Source organism: Rhinolophus sinicus, chromosome 15 (genome assembly GCF_057876585.1).
Source record: "Rhinolophus sinicus isolate RSI-liver-muscle chromosome 15, RSI-T2T, whole genome shotgun sequence".
NCBI classification, from domain to species: domain Eukaryota; kingdom Metazoa; phylum Chordata; class Mammalia; order Chiroptera; family Rhinolophidae; genus Rhinolophus; species Rhinolophus sinicus.
Window position 1 is genome coordinate 64,805,903 of NC_142515.1, and position 21,130 is coordinate 64,827,032.

At 40.5% G+C, this 21,130-nt stretch overlaps 1 protein-coding gene across 7 annotated transcripts in view; it reads left to right on the plus strand.

Annotated features, from left to right (window-relative positions):
• Window positions 1-16,104: 16,104 nt before the first annotated feature.
• The window catches only part of LOC109437160 (WASH complex subunit 2), a 51,141-nt gene continuing 46,115 nt past the window's right edge, over window positions 16,105-21,130 (plus strand). For all 7 annotated transcript variants that reach the window (XM_019716166.2, XM_019716168.2, XM_019716170.2 and 4 more), the window contains exons 1-3: window positions 16,105-16,244; window positions 16,330-16,452; window positions 17,172-17,336. In XM_019716166.2, coding sequence (XP_019571725.2) covers window positions 16,242-16,244; window positions 16,330-16,452; window positions 17,172-17,336 — 291 coding nt within the window. In that variant the 5' untranslated portion in view covers window positions 16,105-16,241. The remainder of the gene's footprint in view (window positions 16,245-16,329; window positions 16,453-17,171; window positions 17,337-21,130) is intronic.

Genomic DNA, 21,130 nt, shown 5'->3' on the forward strand with positions numbered 1-21,130 from the left:
TCTGTTCTCTGCCACTCACAGACTATGCCGCCTTGGTGAGCATTAAATGACATGAATCTTGCAAAATGCTGAGCACACTGCCTGGTACATTGTTTATTCAACTACTCTCTTATGTATGGTGCCACTGTCTTTCAGCCAAATACCACCAAGAACACACCTGCAGTTGAACAAATTGAGTTTATTAATAATTGCATTGAGGGAGAATGCATACTATAGAAACCATGGGGTCATCTCCATAAAAGGATGTTGGAAAGGCCTTGTGGGATTTGGACTTGTGTTCATTGACTTTGGGAAGGGTTCAAGTGGGCTCTGCCCTGGATTGGATGTTGGTAGGAAGCAGAGGAACTCTGTGATGGTGCATCTTACTAAATCCTATGTAGAAGGAGAGGAGACAAGAATGAGACTAGAGCTATAATTGGTAAAGAAAGAGCAGTCACTCACATCAGCCAGATGGGGGATGTATGCTCAGTTTGTAGTGGAGACAATGTTCCTAAACTTGTCTGTGTTCAGATATAAGAGCAAGTGGTCTCGTTCTGTCCTGACCCATCTCAGTCACACTGTCTGACATTCACGTTCTGTGAAGTTTCTTATGTTCAACAGAAGAGCATCAAGACCCAGCTGATAGTACCAAGCCAACACCTGGATGCAAGGTGCTGTTTTTTTCTTTTTCTTTGGGCATTTAGGTTGTTTCCAATTTTTCTGCAATTACAAACAATTCTGCAACAAATATCCTTTTACATGTTTTTCATATTATTGGAAGTGTATCTTCAGGGTAAATCCCTCAAATTGGAATTGGTGGGTCAAAAAATACATTTATAGTTTTGCTACATATTGCCAAAGTCTCCTTCAAGAAGGTCATCCTCCCTTTTGGGTTGCATTCACACCAATAATGTATGAGAATGCCTTTTCCCCACACTCTGGTTGACAGAATGGCTGTCATATTTTTTAAATGTTGCTGCTCTGATAGGACAGAAATATTATGTGTACTGTTTTAATGTACTTTTAATTTTGAATATTGGGACATATTTTCATACATTAAGTGTCGCATCCAGCGCAACACAGGCAGTGAGGGAACGAGAAGGGGCAGCTTTGGGTTAAGTTTTAAGAAAGAAAGAAACTGAGACTTAATGTAGTTAAATCTCAGAAGGCCAAGGGGTGTCACAGTCACCAGAGACTGGAGCCTCGAATAGGGCCAACTGGTGACTTTTATTGACACTCATACAAATACAAATTTGTAACATTGTTTCTTATACGGTCTGTGAGACTCATACATCATAGCAAAAAAAATGTTTATTTCAATCACCCTTTGTTTGTTAACAGCCACAGCATAAAGTCCCATGATGTCTTAACTATGATATGTATCCTCTCAGGGACAAGTCTCTCATGTAGTAACAGTTCCGTTGAGATAAGTGGACAGAGCTGTTCTTTATTGCCCTCATGACTTCTCTCACAATCAGGTGAGAAAGGAAAGCCAGAGTCAGCAATGGCTTTTCCCAGGCAAGGCTCCTTTTTGGATCTTCTAAAGAGCTCATTGGGGGTCCCCACTCAGTTCCGCCTGGCTTGAGTTATTCCCCCCATAGGGAATCTTACTCATCATTTGCTGCAAACCATCTTTTGGGGACCAGACAGAGAGACATAAGGTGTAAACACAAGGATGGAACAGAGTCCCAGAAAGGCACAGTCTCACAGACTTTTCTTTCCTCAAGGAAAGACATGGGGGGACAGACGGCTAAACTGCTGTGTGACTACATCTCCCCCTTTTTTGGTTTTGAAGCATGAGAAACACAGACCGTGCAGTTTCTTCATTTACGGCCCATCGGAGGGCTATTTGTCCACATACGAGGACTAAGCAAAATAAACAGAGAACAATAAACAGAATGGCAATAGCCCCAGCAAACCCTCCACCCAAAGTCTTTATCCATTTAATGGGGTTTAAAGTGGAAAGTCCTTCTGCAGCTGCAGAAAGTGTCTCTTCTCCAGGGAGGAGCTGAAGCTTGGCGCTGGACATCTGATCAACTTCTTGTTGTAATTGTATAATGTCCACAGTGAGATTAGGCATATGTCCCAGGAGATGGGCTCGCACCTTAGACCAAGGGGTACGAGTTTGATTATAAGAAAATGGGGTTACATAGTAAGTGGATACATTCCAATCACATTTTAAGGCAATCATAGTGCAAAGATTTTTCACTTGATCACCAAGAAATACAACAGTGGTTTCTAAATCTGTTAATCTAACATTAAATTTTTGATCTATCTTGACAGGTTGATTCTAAGACTTACTAGCATTTTCATGTTATATTTGTACAAATTCTGTAGTTTGAACAGTTTGATGTAGAGCAACACCAGAAACAGCAGCGACAGTGGTTATAGCAATTATACCCATAATAGCAGTAATTAACAATCCAATAAATCTTGTAGTTCTATGCAAAATCTTATGAAGCAATTGAAGAACAATATGAACAGTGGGAGAGCCGTCCCATACTTGAGGGGCTTGGACAGGAATCCATAGACCCTGTCTTCTCCTCAAAATCATTATCTGATCTTGGGAGGAATTATAAATTGAAGAATCTACGCAAGTGAACAAACGATACTGAGAACATTCAACTATTTTTAAGGTTGAATCAATTGTGAATTTTCCTATCAGAAAAACAAAAGGAGTTTTAAGACATATTTGTAAATTAAGCATTTGTGTTTTTTCAAACCTAAAGGTGTATTGTTTATTAGTATCTTTAGTATAATTTCCATTCCAAATTTTATTTTGACCTAAACTTAAAGCCACTTTCCATAGGGTCTTTTGTGCAGGACCCCAAATAGGAGTAATTATTTTCAACTGAGGTGGCGCTAAAACTTTATCTTTCTAAAAAATATAAATATTATATGGTGATTTAATGATCTTTGGGAAATTGAGCTCTGACATTTGATCTCTTAGGGATTGAGGTTCAGAGCATTTTACTCTGGAACATACATGAATAGCAATCCCATAAGGTCCCCAATCAACTACAGTACCAAGGGAACTGCTAAATAACACTCGATCTAAGCTTCCTCTGCATTCTTTCCAATGAATGTGGGAGCGAGTGTCAACCCATTTATCTTGAGGACACAGATGAAAAGAAGAAGGAAAAAGATGTGTACTTAACCCTTGAGTCTGGAAACCTTTGTCTGAAAGCATAAACAAGTTTTTATAAGTGTCATTTCCCTCTCCCCTGGGAATTACCCAAACTTGAACAGAGAGAGGAAGACACGGAGGAATAGGGCCAGTGCAAATAGGGGTATATACATAGTCTAAGGCTGTATGGCCAGAGAGTATAAATTCTCAGCCTTCTTCATCAGGAAATTCAGGGCCTCTTTGATCCTCATTCATGGAAACCAGGAGCTGGCATTAATGTAAATTAAAGGAGAATCATCATTCCAAGTCACAGGTGTTAATAATGGAGGATTAGGAACATAAGCCCAATAGGTAAAATTATCAGCATGAACACTCATTGGAAGGCAACTCACAATGAAAAGAATAGCTATCATGGAAACCAATGTGTTGGTATCTGTTTTGGGGAGTTTTTCTTTAATTAAATTCATTTCAGCCTCTCGGGACAACTTTCTAAGTTGTCTCCAAGTAGGGAGTGCAGTAGCACTCAGGTCAGGAGCCTTAGTTGAGGATGAAGCAGCAGGCACTGGAGCAGGACCGCTACAGGCGTCGCACTGTTCCATATCAGGTGATCGAAATGGAGTCGCCATAGGTGGCGGCCAACGGGGCTGGTGAGGCATCTCAGGAACCAGTGGCCGATAATGGGCTCCCATGAAGCAATGAAGCCAGCGGTACTGGTCCCTTGGTGGACTCATCTGACGGGTGACGACACACTGGTGATCGGTAGTGATTTTGTCTAGCGAGTGATTTTCACACTGGACTGGGGTGCGGAGTCCACGATATAGTTTGATGCACCGACTAGGCACCCACAAAGGATGTTCTTTTGGTCCTGGAGAAACAGGCAAAACCTCGTCCCCATGTTAACAAGGTCCCTAACTACCATTGATTAGTCTGAATATCTTTCCACCAAATGGGCACATCCTCCAAAGCTTTAGGGCTATGGAGATTATTAAAATGTCTTTCTGTAGCTGTGCACCCAAGGTGTGGCTCTGTATTACTGCTAGAGCCAGAAGAATTAAAAATAATTAAAGTAAACATAGCTTTGGCTAGTTGTACTTGTGGAGGATCCTTATTGTCTCCTTTTTGTTTAAGAAGCTGTTTTTTAAGAGTATAATTAGCACGTTCTACAATAGCTTGTCCTTGGGGATTATAAGGAATCCCTGTGGTATGATTAATTTTCCACTGTTCACAAAATTTTGTGAACCTGTTACTAGTGCAAGCTGGGGCATTATCTGTCTTAATGGGTTGAGGGAGGCCCATAATGGAAAAGCAGATAAGTAAACGTCTGCAGAAATGACCTGCAGTTTCGCCAATTTGAGCTGTGGCAGAGATAAAACCAGATGAAGTGTAGGTAACATGAACAAAGGACAAACGTCCAAAAGAAGGGATGTGAGTCACATCCATTTGCCAGACAGCATTAGGAACTAACCCTCGGGGATTAACCCCCTCAGGGCATTCTTGAAAAGCATTAAGAATTTGACAGGTTGGGCAGGTTTGAACTATATTTCTGGCCTGTTTATAGGTAATAGGGAAACGAGCCCGAAGGCCAGCAGCATTTGTATGAATTAAAGAATGAAACTGTGTTGCCTCAGTAACAAGAGCATTAGCAACCAGTGAATCAGTGAGAGCATTGCCACGCGTCAGTGGTCTCGGTAAGGGAGTATGAGCGCATATATGAGTAATGGAAAATGGATGTTGGCGGTTTCTAACAACCTGTTGGAGTTGATTAAAAAGAAACTGGAGAGACGGGTTTCAGTTGTTAGACAGTAGCGCCGTCTCAATGTTTTGTACTGCATGGACTACATAAGCCGAATCAGAGACAATGTTTAAAGATTCAGCATAGTCTTGTGAGGCAGTTAAAACAGCAATTAACTCTGCTCTCTGTGCAGAGGCGCAATTAGTTTGAATGAGTTGTTGATTTGTTTCACTTACAATCGCTGCTCTACCATTGCTAGATCCATCAGTAAAAACTGTTACAGCTTTTGAAATTGGAGCTGGACTCAACCTCTTAGGGAGAATCCAACTGGTCTTTAGAAGGAATTGAAATAATTTATTTTTTGGATAATGATTATCAATAATTCCAAAATATCCACAAATAGCAACTTGTCAGATTTCAGAATGAGTATTTAAATGTGTAATCTGTTGTTTTTTAAACGGAACTACTATTTTACTTGGTTCTATTCCGTTTAAATGAATTACTCTGGTGCGAGCTCGTGAGACAAGTTCTGAAATTAAATAGGTTGGGAGTGATTTAACAAAATTATTAGGCAGAAACAACTACTCCACCAGGTTATCTTGTTGGATAATGGCTGCTGTAGGTGAATGAAGGGTGGGGAAAATTAAAATCTATAAAGGTTGAGATGGATCTATGCACTGAATCTGAGCCTCTTGAATTTTCTTTTCAACTAATTCTAACTCTTTGTTAGCTTGATGAGTTAAAGTACGGGGGCTGTCTAATTGAGAAGGACCCTGCAAAAGACAAAACAAATTACTAAGCGCATAAGTGGGGATTCCCAAGTTTGGGTGCAGCCAATTAATATCTCCTAATAATTTTTGTAAATCATTTAATGTAGAGATTTGATCTCTTCTAATCTGTACCTTTTGAGCCAAATAGTTTGTCTGTCTACAATAGCCCTGAGATATTTTATAGGAGTGATGGTTTGAATTTTATCAGGAGCAATGTAAAGACCTGCTAACTCAAGCTGTTCTTGAAGCAACTTAAAACAATTAGCTAAAATCTCTGTAGTTGGTGCAGCACAGAGAATATCATTGATATAATGAATCATATAACAATCTGGAAATTTTTCTCTGACTGGAGAAACAGCTCTGGCTACAAAAAACTGACAAATTGTGGGACTATTAAGCATGCCCTGTGGAAGTACTTTCCACTGATATCTTAATAGGTTCTTTGTTGTTCATTGAAGGAACTGAGAATGCAAATCTAGGGCAATCGTGAGGATGTAAAGGAATAGTATAAAAACAATCTTGTAAATCTATTATTACTAAAGGCCAATTTTTAGGAATCATAGATGGTTGTGGGAGTCCAGGCTGTAAAGGACCCATAGGCTCAATTAGAGCATTAATTGTTTGCAAATCAGTGAGCATTCTCCATTTTTTTTTTTATCTCTTTTATGACAAAAACAGAATTCCAAGAGCTAGTTGAAGGTTCTATATGATCTTGTTCTAATTGAATCTGTACTAATTCTGTTAAAGCCTCTAATTTTTCTTTGGAAAGGGGCCACTGTTCAATCCAATGAGGCTTATCACTATTCCATTTAAGAGCTAAAGGAGTTTTTAGCTCCATGACAGTGGCCCCTAATAAAAAGGCTTTTGATATTGTGAATTAAACCCCAATCCTTCGCGTCCAGTCTGGAACGCGGGCTCAATAGGCTGAGTAAGTCCCTAATTAAACTTTCCTAAACCTTGTCCTGGTTGGAAACCCATCTGATTCATCATTTTTTGGCTCTGAGAGCTGTATTGTCCTGGGGGTATCCAGATTTCTGCTCCCCATTGAGAAAGCAGATCTCGACCCCACAAACTGATTGGAATATCAGCGATGTAAGACTGTAAAAATCCTTTTTGTCCTCTGACCCGAGGCAAGGGAGAATGCAGGTGCTCTGAAGCAGTCCTGAAGCCTCACATATCCCAACAACATTAATGTTAGGTTGTTGTACTTGCCAATTAGCCGGCCAATCTTGAGAACATATTATGGAGATGTCCGCACCAGTGTCTATTAATCCTAAGAATTTTTTATTATGAATTTGAATTTGACAGACTGGACAGATACCAGAAATTTTTTCTGCTAAGAAGGTACCTGCCAAGCCGATACTTCCAAATCCTCCAGTTCTTTTTTGGGTACCCCTCTTTTTAGGGGGTATATAAGGAATTAAAAGAAGCTGGGCGACTCGCTCTCCCTTTTTAGCAGTCCAAAGAACTGAGGAGGACATAATAATTTGAATGTCTCCTTTAAAATCTGGATCTGTTATTCCAGTGTGGACTGTAACTCCTTTGGATGTTAAGCTTGAGTGACCGAAGAGAAGTCCAACTGTAATTTGAAGAATTCATCCAATTACATCTATGGGCACACAAAGGGGGGCTTTCCCTAGAAGCAGCAGGATATCTTGAGCTGTACAGATATCAACTGCAGCACTCTCCTCAGTGGCCGGAGTGAATTGTTGTACTGATAATTTTGAGGAGGGGGCACCACCTGATAGTTTTGAGGTGCTGCCTGACTCACAAATGCCCCGGTTGTTGTCTGGGCCTGGGGCTGACTCTGCTTCCCGTTTCCCTGAAGCAGGGTCCCATCTTTGTGATATTTAGATCTACATTCTGATGCCCAATGATTTCCTTTTTTACACTTAGGACAAACCCCGGGTTGTTTAGGACCCTGGGGAGAAGAAGGATTTTGTGACTGAGAGCCTCTTTACTTTTAACTCTGCAATTCTTTTTAGAATGACCTGTTTTTCCACAATTAAAGCAAATGCCAGAAAATTTATTTTTTATTTGAGTTACTCCAGTGATGGCATTAGCTAACATTGTGGCTTTATGGTCTTCAGTCCCTACCTCTTGGTATAATTGGAGATATCCCATAGTATCAGTTTTTCCTTTTTGTGTGCCAATAGCGCATTTACAATCTTTATTTGTATTTTCAAAGGCCATGATTTGTAAAATTATATCAGCAGCAGCAGGATTAGTAATCTGTTTATTAATTGTTTCTTGCAAGCGGGCAAGGAAATCTGAATAAGACTCCTGCGGGCCTTGCAAGATCTTTGAAAAGAGGAGGGAGTTTTGCCCTCTATCTCAATCTTTTCCCATGCTGCTAGGCACATTTGTTTCAATTGTCCGATAGCCAATTCTTCCATATCTAGCTGATCACGGGTCTCAGTCCAAAGTCTCTTCCCTAATAACTGGTCAGCAGAAATATCTACATTACGAGCCTGATTTTGTCTTTCTTGTGTTTCTGCACCATCAATCCACCAAGTTTTAAATTGGAGGTATTGAGAAGGAGTTAGACAAGTTTTTGCCAAAGCATTCCAATCTGCGGGAATCATCCGATTGCCATCGGCAATACCTTTAAGGAGGTTGACAGTGTATGGAGAAGTGTCTCCAAACTAAAACTGCTTGATTTAATTCTTTGAGCAATTTAAAGGGGAAAGGCTCATAAACAGCCTCATGGACGCCTTCAGGATGGTCTGCATTAAGGGCTTCAGCCTGTCTAAAGATCACTGGGAAATTAAGGGCATCTGTGTCTCCCCTGAGTTTAGCTTGATGTATGCCACGCTCTATAGCTGATAATGAAGAGCGCACACACTTCTTAGTTGTCTGAGGGATACTTTTACTGAGAAAGGGGTTATTGTTTTGCCTAGCAGATTTGGAAAGCCTCCTGTTTGTTCTAAACAGGCAGGTGGGGGAGGCGGCCAATGAGACGGAGGAGGGGGACAATTGTCCTCAAAACATTCCCCCAAATCTGCATACAGATTTTTAGGAATGATAGTGGACGCCATCTAGGACCCCTCGTCATCATCCCGACCCTCTTTTGTTTTTTTCAACTGACCTTTGTCATCTTTTTCTCTCTCCTCCTCTGAGTCTGTTTGGAGCAGTTCCAAAACTGAGCGGATTAGCTGGAATGTTTCCCAGCTTGAACCAGGGAAAGACACTCCATTGGAATGTAATTCATGGAGACCTTGTCCTACTTCTTCCCACTTATCTATATCAAGTGTTCCGAGGTCTGGAAACCAGGAACAATGAGTCTCAATTACTTTAAGGAGTTCCTCTAATCTTTTCTCTGAGGTTTTGTGCTTTCCCTTCTTAAGAAGCTGCTTAAGCAGGCAGATATAAGGTCTGTAGTTTCTGCATTACCCATGTTAGTAATTAAGCAGGAAAGGAAAGAGAAGGACTTTCACTCCAATTCCACTCTGATGCTCCACTCCTTTCGGGACCTTAGAACCCATCGTGGCTAGAGGTGTGATCGTACAAGCCCAGACCCTGGTTGGTGAGATGCCAAATCACCGTTACGCCATATGACGTGGTTACAGAACTGCAGTGACAAACCCACTCAAACTCCATAGTCCAAAAGACTGTGCAGTTATAAACATTCACTCTCACAATCACAGTCTTTCACACGAAAATGTTAGTAATTACGTTTCTTTTTAAATCCCCTCCGTTACCCCGGTTAAATTCTCCAAGTCCAAAGACTACCTCCTTACCCCAGGTAGTTGTTGCGACGGATGCTCGGAGCCCTTCAGCCATATCTGAAGATCCCTACGACTTGTAGTCGTCCTTCCCTTCTCGGGCCCCACGTTCGGCGCTGTTCCAGCATCATTTTTTCAGAAGTCCATTTTTGCCCCACTGGCTTGAGATGCCACTTTTATCAATATGCTAAGTTTCCAAATGTGCTTGGGTCTGTTTTGAGTTTTCTATTCGTTTCCAATGGTCTCTTTGTCTACTCTTGCACTGATACTACACTGTTTTAGTATAGAGGCTTATAGTATGTTTTCACGTCTGGTAAGGCTAGTCCCCCCTCAGTTTTTCCATTTTAATGTTTTCCTAAATGTTCTTGCGAATCATATTTGTTTTTTTCCACATTGTATTCTTGCCCAAAATGCATAATCTGAATTTATTCATGAGGAAGCAGAGAAACCCAAATTGCAAGAAATTCTATAAAAGAATTGGCTGATAGTCTTCCAAAGAGTTAAGGTCATGAATGAAAAACTAAGATAAAGAAATTGTATATGATTAAAGGAGACTAAGGAGGAATGACAAATGCACTATGTAATCCTGGATGGGATTCTGGTCCATAAAAGGACATGGGACACATGAAAAAATTTGAATGAGGCCTATAGATTAGACAATGGTAATACATTGATATTAATTTCCTGGTTTTGATTGTACTGTGTTTATGTAAGATATAAATATTTGGGAACTGGGTAAAGGAAATATGGGAATTATTTGCATTATTTTTGCAACTTTTTTGTAAACCTGAAATGATTTCAAATTGAAAAATGCAATAATTAAAAGAAGAGAAAATTTTAAATTATGTATAATAAATTTGTATATATTAATATATTATAATTTATATATAATTTATATATATAATTTATATATAATATATTTCAATATTATCAATCAATATCTTTGCCAAATCCAGGAGTTGAAGACTGGCAAGAGTGAAGCAATGGGACAACATGAATGAACCTTGAGCACATTATGCTAAGTGAGATAAGTAAAACAGAGACAGAGAAGTACTATATGTTATCAGTTACATGTGAAATGTAAAAAAAGTCAAACGTGTAAAAAGTATAGAGTAAAATGGTGGTTACCAGGGGGTAGGGGGTGGAAGGTTAAAATTGATGTTGTTTAAGGGTATAAGCATTCAATGAGTACTAAATAAGCCATACTTATCTAATGTGCAGTATAATAAATATAGACAACAATATTGTACTTTAATTATGTAATGTGATAAATGGCTATCATAATATAATATATAAATGTATCAAAGAAACACATTGAACACCTAAATTTACACAATGTTATATGTCAAATGTATTCAATAAAAAAAGGATTGGATAACACACACACACACACACACACACACACACACACACGAGGGAAGCGAATAGGTGAGTACAATGATGCTGATGTCATAGCATCCCATGAGGGAGCGTTCCCTACAACAGTTCAGCTTTAGTTAAATTGTTGGTGCAGGAATTGGACTCCTAGGACAGTTACCGTGTCTCCTCTACAGGACTTGCCCACCACTTCTGGGTAATGATGTTGGTATTACTTGAAGTTGCAGGCTGGATGTCTGCCTTTTGATGTATTTGGCTGAGTAGTTGAACCAAGGGAGGTTGGGTGCTTAAAAGAAAAGCAAAAAATTCTTGGTTAAACTGAAGATTTCATTTGAGAACCAAAATCCTGAATGAATAATCTTTTAGGTGTTGAGGCATGTATTTTCTCTGAAAAGTGTGTATCTTTTATAGCAAAATCTTATTGGAGATTATATTACTGAAAAATAAACTGAGATAAACATGTAGAAGTGTTATTCAATGTCATACAGTATCGAAAATCTAAAGAATTGCATCAGCTTTAGAATTTCAATTCTTATTATAATATTTAAAAGATTGTAAACTTATCAAAATGCAAATTAATTAAGTTTTAAAATACTATACGCCAGATAAATTTATCTGAATTCTCAGGCATGGTTATGGCAGTGCAAGAATTCTCTGACATGAACAAATTCAATAAAAAGAATGACTCAAAAACATTTGCAAGTCTACGGTGGAAGTGCCAGTAAGGAGAGTAACACTGAGCATACAGGAAGGGGAGTTTATGACAGCCCTATCCCAGGGGAGACAGGAGGGGCTCAGTCAAGGGCATGGTGGTCACTGACTGACCCTGGGCAAGAGTGGGGATGGCTTTTCCAGAGACTGGGAGAAAGGGACTGAGGGAGCATGCAGCCCTGTTGCTTTTGTTTGCCTAGCATGTCTTCTCTCTGCTTTTGGCAACAGTTTCCAATTTTTGTTTTGGGACCCACTTATATCCGTTCCATGTGATCTTGGTAGAAGTACCAATTAGATGAGTGGGAATATGACCTAAGGGAAGCCAATCAGATTCTGTTTATCTCAGGAACTTGAAACTTCAGTGGAGAAACATAAAAAGGGAAGTGATTGGAGCGCAATCATTCTGATGGCAGTGGCTCAGAGAAGGCCGTCCTGAGTTCCTCCGGTTTATGCTCTTCCCAAGACCTGTCTACTAGCTTTTCCTTAAGTTCTGTGAGCTCTGCAGTATCTTTCCCAAAAATTGTATTTTGTTTGACTTTGCCAGTCGAATTCAGTTTTGTGCAAATAAAGAGCTGCATGAGATACACAGATGTATACATAAAAACATTATAAGTATGAAGTGACAAGGCGAAGTCTGTTCTCTCTGGTGGAGGCAGTGGATAGTTTGAACAATGTGAAGTTATCATAGAAAGCTGATCAAGGATAAGTATAAAAATCAAAGGTAAGTAAAAGGACTGCTATTCAGCGATGAGGGTCCATCTAAGTTTGTAGAATAGGAATGTGTAGTGATTTCCTTCAGGAACCTAGGTCCAGGAAAAGAGAAAGAGCATAGTTGGACTCATTCAAAGTTAGGAGCTAGCTTGAAAGAAAAATAGCAAAATGGAGTTACTATTGTCAAAAGAACAATCTAAAACGGACCCAGGAGTCCTCTAGGAAGCTAACACACCCTCCATGTGAAACTGAACTTCTGAACTGGGTTAAAACTCAAATGGCTACATCTGGATACAGTTCCGGTGACTTGCTCTCCATCACTGAACTCTACATTAAAATAAATAAAATTTTCACCTAGCAATAGACATAAGCAATCAATCAAGTATTGCACAGTGTAAGTCTGTATGCCAGCACCAATCACAGCTCTTTCAAAACAACTTCCTTTAGGAAGCCTCCCCTCCCCTTTTCTGTCTTTATAAACTCTGTCTCTTTCTTTCCCCCTTGGACACAGTTGGGTTTCTACTCAAATCTGTGTCTTGAATTGCAATTCCTAAAGAGCCCTTCAGTAAAGCTTTTGTTTACCTTGTAGTTCTTGGTCAAATTTGACTGACATTACGATCAAAGATTATTTGTGAGAAACATAATGTGTGGATATTAATGGCTGTCAAGAGAAGTTGTAGGCTAATATAATGGGCTCTAGGCAGAACAGGCAAGGAAATAAAGCAAAAAATGGGAGAAAAGGGGGCACTGAGGGACTTAGGCTTGGGTTAGTTGAGAACAGACTAGGGCATGAGAGAGAGATCTGAAAGTTCAAGAGGCTACTTTATTGCATCCAGATTTAGAAGCCATACAGTTTCATGTTATGAGGTCCAGGGTGTGGATAAGCAGGGGCTTTGAGAACTGGGATGTACATTAAGGTTATTAGGGTACATTGAGGCAGGTTCATCCACATGGCCACTGAAGTTGCCCATGATGATATCAGGTGGGATGCAAGTTTGATAATTGTCTCACCTCAATTTTACCAACCAAATTCTAAAGCTGTTGTTGTTTTTTAATATTAATGACTAGGGTAATAGCTGGGAGTTTGTAGATGACAACTTAAATAAAGTTCCCTTAAGAAATGAAGACTAGCTATGATGTAACATAGTGGCTAACTGTGTGGGTTCTGGCTCCGATTCTTCACTGGTTTTCCAACCCTGAGTAAGTCACCAGAAGTAAGTTATCCTCCCTGTGCCTCAGTTTTCTCAACTATAACAAGGGGTGGGGGGAAGGGATAATACCATATTTCCCTGAAAATAAGACCTAGCTGGACCATCAGTTCTAATGTGTCTTTTGGAGCAAAAATTAATATAAGACCCAGTCTTATATTATACCTGGATTATATTATATTATATTATATTATATTATATTATATTATATTATATTATATTACTAATATTATGTAAGACCTGGTCTTATAGTAAAATAAGACCGGGTTTTATATTAATTTTTGCTCCAAAAGATGCATTAGAGCTGATGGTCCGACTAGGTCTTATTTTCGGGGAAACGTGGTAGTATCTACCTCATAATATCATTGTGAGAATTAAATATGTGTAAGGTATTTGGTAAACACTGAGTACTTCACAAATGTTAGCTATTATTTGTTAAAGGGGAGACAGATATATAAATACATTATAATACAATGTAATACTTTATGAGGAATATGTTTACAGACATATTGACAATAACTCAGGGGGCACTTAAATCATATTTGGGATAATCAGGGGAGTTGTTACTGATGTGACAGAGGTGAAAAGAAAATCCAAGAGTTGGACAAATAAAGGGCATAGGAGAAATGGTAAGATCTGCGTTTTGTTTTAAATTTATTTTTAAATTGTAGTTGACATTATATTAGTTTCAGGTATACAACACAGTGATGAGACACTTATATACCTTATGAAGTGATCAGCACGGTAAGTCTAGTACCCATCTGTCACCATCCATAGTTATTATGATATTGACTATATTCCCTATGCTGTACATTACATCCTCATGACTTAGTTTATAATTGGAAATTTATACTTAATCCCTTTCATCTGTTTCACCCAACTCCCCAACCCTATCCCACTTGGCATCCATCAGTTTGTTCTCTGTATCTATGAATTTGTTCATTTGCTTTTTTAGATTCCACATATGTGAAATCATACAGTATTTGTCTTTGTCTGACTTATTTCACCTAGCGTAATACCCTCTAGGTCAGGGGTGTCCAAACTGTGGCCTGCGGGCCAACTGCGGCCCGCAATCCATTTTTAATTGGCCCGCAGCAAATTCCAAAAATATATTTAGTTTACTTAAATAAACCAGGTGAGGCAATACGTACTTCACCTCGAGTGAGTGGCCCGGCTGTTTGTGTATTTTACCGCATATGGCCGTTGGTGAAAACCATTGAAAAAAGTTTGGACACCCCTGCTCTAGGTCCATCATGTTGTCGCAAACGGCAAGGTTTCATTCTTTCTTATGGCCGAGTAATTCTGTTGAATGCTCACTGTATGGAAGGTACAATGCAAGCTATTGCACAAACAGCACTTCATTTAATAACATGTCCCTGCAAGGTATATATCCTCCCTTTACTGGGGAAGAAAGCTCACGGTTAGAATACTTGCCCTTGGGTACACAAGATGGAAAGGAATTGGGATCTGTACTTAAAAGGTTAGTTGGTTTGTCACAAGAGGGACTCCGCAGTGAGAAGGAACTTCAAGGAAGTGTAAGATAGAACAGCCAGATCACTGAACACTAGCAGGGAGCTGGGAGAGTTGAGGATGGATTCAGAAGCAAGGATCATGCAAAAGGCTGGACTTGCATCTCAGTGCAATGTCTGTGTGGTGTAGAATTAACCCCTGGATGTTCGAAAAAGGTGAAAGCATTCACAGGCTCTACAAAGTGGGAGAGTGAGAAAAGGTTTTCTTAAAATTAGGACAGAGAGAATGCCCATGGCAGTGTTTAAAGAAGATGGCTGCTGTGGGTAGTAAGGAGGGGATGGGGTAGAGGAGGGTTGCCCAGGCAGAGTGGAGTCAGAGTAGACAGCTGCACCAGAGTGGAAAGCTAACTTCTGGTTAGCTTTTTGTTATGGAGTCAGTCAGGCAGGTTTGAGGGCTGACATCCTTCCTGGGGTCTGGTCTGAAGATGATATTATCTCTGGACTCCAACATGGCCATAGCGACCTGGGACTTTAATGTGTTACCAGTAAAAACTGCAAGGGAGTTGTAAATTGCATTCCGGTGTCAAGGCGCCTGAGGATTATGAAATTGCTCTTTTCAGGTTAGGATGTTGTTAATTAATGAGGTATGGGTTTACTTCAGAAAGGGAACAGAGTTAATCAGTGAGGGGAGAAACAAAGAGAAAACATGAATATCAGGATGGATCAAACTGCAAACAAACTAAGTCTCTATTACCGGTGACTTCATAGAGAACTATGCGGTGAGTCAAACTGCAAACTAGCTAAGTCTAATTACGTTATTGATTCCCTGAATTCCCCCTTACAATGCCCAGGGAGTAAAAGATTTTAAGCAGGACCTACACAGTGAGTTGAAACACAGCATGCCGTTGATGGCCAGATAGTTCAGTCATTCTCCATTTACTGAGCGCCTGTGTACAGACGCCCAGAATGGAAGCGGACTAGAAACAAGGAACAGGAGAAGCAAGGAAGGGGTGCCCACATCCCCCCGACGTCTAAAGCCTGGAGGCTAGTCGTTCCTGTCTTGAGACGCGAGGGGCTAGTAGCGCGCTCCAGGGCTAATCGTGTGCAATCACCTGCGCCCTCCGGTTGAAGGGCACCCAGGCCCACCCCAGTCCTTCAGCGCCCCCTGGTGTCAGCACCCCTCCTTCCTCCAGCTTCCCTGCCCCTGCCCAGCTGCAACCCTCCTAAATCTCAGCCCCAATTTACATCCAGCAGCTTCCTTCCAGCGGAGCCGTAGGTCCGGTCACGTGAGGGCTAGGTCACGTGTGACATGGTCACGTGAAGCCAGGTCACGTGTGGGGCCGCGGGGCTGGAAGCTCAGCTTCTGGAGATCTGCGGGCCTGGGCGGGTGCGACCCGCATGGTGCCCAGGTCCGCCGAAGTGCACCGCCGGGATGGTGAGGACCGCAGGCTGGGATCGGGCGGGGCCGGGGCGACTGCCTCCCGGAAGCTCAGCCCCTCTTCTCGTCCTTCTCGTTGCAGATGAACCAGGCGATCCCAGAACAGGAGCGGGCGCCTGCGTCCGAGCCGGTGTGGGAGCGGCCCTGGTCTTTGGAGGAAATCCGCCGCGGCAGCCAGAGCTGGTCGCTGGCAGCCGACGCGGGCGTGAGCGGCGGGTCCCCGGGACTGAACGGGAGCGGAGGGAGAGGGGGCGCCTGGGGTGACGCGTGGCCTGCGAGGGGGGAGACTGGAGCCCGATTCTCCACCCCGGCCGTCCTGTAACACACATCCTTTGTCGCCCCCGAAAACTTCATCGTGGCAGAGCCCAGGCACTAGGGAGGGGGCGGGCCCTTAGAGTCCCACTCGGACGGGGGCCCAGACGCGGGGTCTCTTTCTGAGCCGGGCAGACCGCTTTCCCCCGCGCCGCGGGATTGCTGTGGCACTAGTGTGGCGAGTCCATGACGGTGCCTGGACCGAGTGGGGCGGTGGACAAGCCAGTATGTGGTCATCGTGGCGTGGGGTTCTTCAGGCGGGTGGTCCAAGAAGCTCAGTACTGTGATTCCAAAGTCGCATATGAAGAGGATTTTTTTAAAAGGGGTTTGTTATTTTACCCTTTGTGATCCTTGTAGAATGACAACCAAACAGGACTTTAAAATTCCTCCAGAAACGAGACAGCAAGTGTCCATTGACTCCTTGTCACTGTTTTGATGAGCTTTCGCCATTTTTCAGGGCTACTTGGTCTTAGCATTGACAAAAGCGGCATCCCTTGTACATTCCAGCACACACACACACAAAGGTGAAAGAAAACGGGTCATTTTTTGTTTTGACACAAAGAATAGATGCATGTAATATTGATACTGCTGTACGTTTATTTTTTTAAATAGCTGCTACAGTTTCTACAGGAATTCTCACAGCAGACTATCTCTAGGACCCATGAAATCAAGAAACAAGTGGACGGACTAATTCGTGAAACTAAAGCCACAGATTGTCGCCTACATAATGTCTTCAATGACTTCCTTATGCTGTCTAATACCCAGTTCATTGAGAATGTGAGTTACTTAGTTACATCAGACTTATAAATAATGCTTTTTTGAGGAGCAAGAGTCATTGTGATATTAAGTGATCTATTAGTAGTTTCCCTCCTAAATTTTGATGGAAGTGGTGGTTCTTGGTAAGTAATTAAAGCTTCTTTCTGTAGGATTAATGCCTTTTTAAAAAAGTTAGTAAAACTTTTTTTTTAAGCACTTAAAAAAAAAATCTAACAAAATTTACTCAGATTCTAGTCTTTCTATTCCTTTTTAGTTTTGGCAGTAGTCAGCAGTTATGGTGAATTGCAAGGCCCTCAAACAAGCCTTGTTACGGAATATTCTGTAGAGAGAGCCATGCCCTTTGTCTGATACTCTGGGCCACCAGCATGTAGCTGCAGTCATTGCTTGTGTTCATGTTGTTCTGATAAAATTGTATTAAAGACATGTGTGTGACCATTTGGAATATTCTCAACGTTTTGTTATGATGGCTGAACCTATGATACAGAATCAACTTTAAATAGATTACTGGGCCATAACCCATGTTTGACTTTTGTCTACGTATTTATTGAATTTCTGTTAAGTGCTGGGTCCTAGAAATATATAGACAAATTAGATAGAGCTTCTTACAAAAGATCACAGTTTTCTATTCCAGAATAGAAAGAAAGCAAGCGTGGCTGGAGCCCGGTGATATGAGGGGAGTCTAGTAAGAGATGAAAGTGGAGAGGAAGCTTAGTTAAACTGATCTGTATGTCTCATAGGGTGGCTAGCTTCCTGAATGTCAGCATTAATTTGAGAAGAGAGAATTAATAAAGCAGGCTGTTTCCTAAGATTTTAGATGTAAAGTAATAGAAAAGATTTTGAAAATTGCAGGATTATAAAAAGCCAAAGATTCTGGATTCTTAAGAGAAGACCAAATATTGTCATGCAGGTATCTTATGCAGTATGTTTGTGCGTTTTTTAGTAGTTCAGATTGAAATGCCATCACTAGCCTTTTTTTTGGGGGGAGTGGGGGGACTATTGGTAAAATAATGAGATCTTAAAGGTCATACAGATCTCTTTCCCAGTAAGTTTAAAATACTTGTATAACAAGTATTCTGGTAAAATCTGTAGTCATATCCTGGTTGGCTGGAGAATGTCAATGCTTGGTCTTGAGCATCTTTTTCATTGAAAGAGGTGGTTTACGAAACTCTCATCTCTACTTTACTAGCATATGCTGCCCCGTCACTTTTTCATCAAGCTGAATTTGGAGTCCTTTTAAATATACTTGTTGCTCTCATTCTGTAGTCAATATTAGGCAGCTCTAGATGGGACAAGGAATAAAGTTGGGAGGCTTCTTTTGTGCCCGATGTGCCCATACCACATTGGTACTGAATTGGAATCGGATCGATACTTTGGGGGTAGGGGGCATCATAAACTTCTGAATTGTAGTCTTCAGATTTTCTCGTCAGCTCTTCTTTTTTGTCCAGGTTTTCTTAATTCTGAGTTTTCCATGATCTAGTTTTTGTGGTTTTTTTTTTCTTTTTGGTTGATTTTTTTGGGTAATAGTTCTTTATTTCTGTTCACTTCTTGGATTCCCTATTTTCCATCCATCTCTCCATCCCCTGAGTCCTTTATGCCTCTTCCTGTTCATCAGAATTCCTTTCTTGATGCACCTGTTGCCACTGCCAAATTTAACTGCTTCCCAGACCTCCCTCTAATGCCACATGTTGTTTCCATTCATGGCAGAGCACGATGAAGAGAGTATGGCTAAAACTCTGATAATCTATTTGGCAGTGATTTGGCTCTTTCTGTGCTTCCTTCAAACCCTGACACTGGTACTCATGTGTTACAATTCTGGCTTGAATGATGGTGCCATTTGGTTTCATGGTAGTTTATTAGAAAGATATTCAAAGTCAGGTTAGGTTTCTGCATTTTAGTGATTAACCTTAGAGGCAGCTACAGGGTTGCAAACTGTATTACGGAATTAGTGAAACCGAAGACCAATCAGGATTTTCTAGGGCAAGAGAAATTAGTACCTTTAGGAAAGGCTCCAGAGGGGGCTCTGAAGAAGGAGAAATGCTAATTAACAGTGCTTCAGAATGTTATCAGCAGGGAGCACAGTTCTTAAAACTTCATTAATCTGTTAACTCAGGAATTTCATTCTGAAACTTTAAGTGACCCAGTTAATGACTTTTTAAGTAGCACTTCCCACAATTATAATTTTACATTTATTGATATGATTTGATGCAGCGAATGCCCCTACTAAATCGAGCCCCATTTTTTGCTAAATGTTTTATTCCTTGGGCCTAGCACAAGCTTGATATATAGGGACTCAGTGAATATTTGAATGAATGAATGAGAGAACACATACATGAAAAGGAGCAGGGCTGTGTATAATCTGTTAAGAAGTCCCCTGCTCCCTTTTTCTCCTATTACCCACCTTCACCTTTTACCATGTTTCCCCAAATGAGGAAAAGATGCTTTAAGCGGAAATACCCAAATATTTAAAAATTCTGAGTATGGCTACCTGCTCTGAAGATGATCAAAAAACACATGATAAATACTTCATAGCTGTGAGCTCAGCCTGGTGAGGGTGAAGGAAGTTAGCGTGGATTATTCTCCATGTACTGAGTACTTGAGATGCATAGTCCTGTTCCCCCGCAGAGGACACCATGGGTTTTATGTATTTGCTGGTTGGCTTCTTAGGTGTCATGTTTGGCTTTCGAGCTGCAGGCTGTTGCTGTCTTGTGTGATAGTTTTTAATGACAAGCAAGAGAAAAAGTAGGATGTTGGAATTGTTCAGACTTCAGTGTGAAGTTCAACCTTTCAGATTACCTGGTCTTGCTATTTAAATTCTGAGGTAACCTTGGTAGCTGCCATGTCATAAAGTCTCAGTTTTAAGAATTACTTACTTTTTTTGTTCCTGTGTTTGAAAATTACTTCCCAATTTTCTGATCTTTATAGAACAATTAGAAGGGTATGGAAAAAGAAGAAGCATCTGAAATTTCATCAGCTAGAGGGGAGCTGCTCAACATTTTGGCATATGTATTCCAAGTCCATTTCCTGTGCAGACATTGGCCTTTAAGTTTTTTTCCTTTATTGTGATAAAAGTAATGAACGCTCATTGTAGAAGAGATTGACATAGATTAAAAAAAAATTGAAGTGTAAAAAAATTAAAACTACAAAAATCAGCAATAATTCCACCAACCCAATTTACCCACCATTGAACATACTGGCATATTTCTTTCTAGTCTTTCTTTTTTTAACTTTAACCTTTTCTAGATGATGATGATGTGTGTGTGTGCGTGTGTGTGTATTTGCAACCTGCACTTTTAATGTTAACTTACTATTTTATAAGTATTTTAACATGCCTGTAAGACTTTTGTGAACTTAAGTTTTATTGATCTTACTCTATTTTACAATACATCATAATTTATTTAATAGTCCTTCAAAATCAAAATTTTTAATGAAGTATTTCATGTGTCTAGAAAAGAACATAATAACTACAGATGCTAATAATATGCACTACCCTCCATTAACAGATTTTAATATTCTGCCGTATTTGTTTTAAGGTCAACAACTCCCCATTTTTTTTTAACTCTAAACAGTTTGGGCGAGGGCTCCTTTGTATCTGCCTTCTTCTCCATCCCTGGGGAGTATGTAAGTGTGGATGTGTATGAATGCGTACGTGCTGTATGAGGTAGAGCCTCTTCTTTTTCCATATGGTTAACCTTTATTGTATAGTTCTTTTCCTTACTGACTTTCGTGTATGAACACATCCATGTGCATGTGTTTATGTGAATATGAAATCAGGCTTACATGTAATTGTGGGTCTG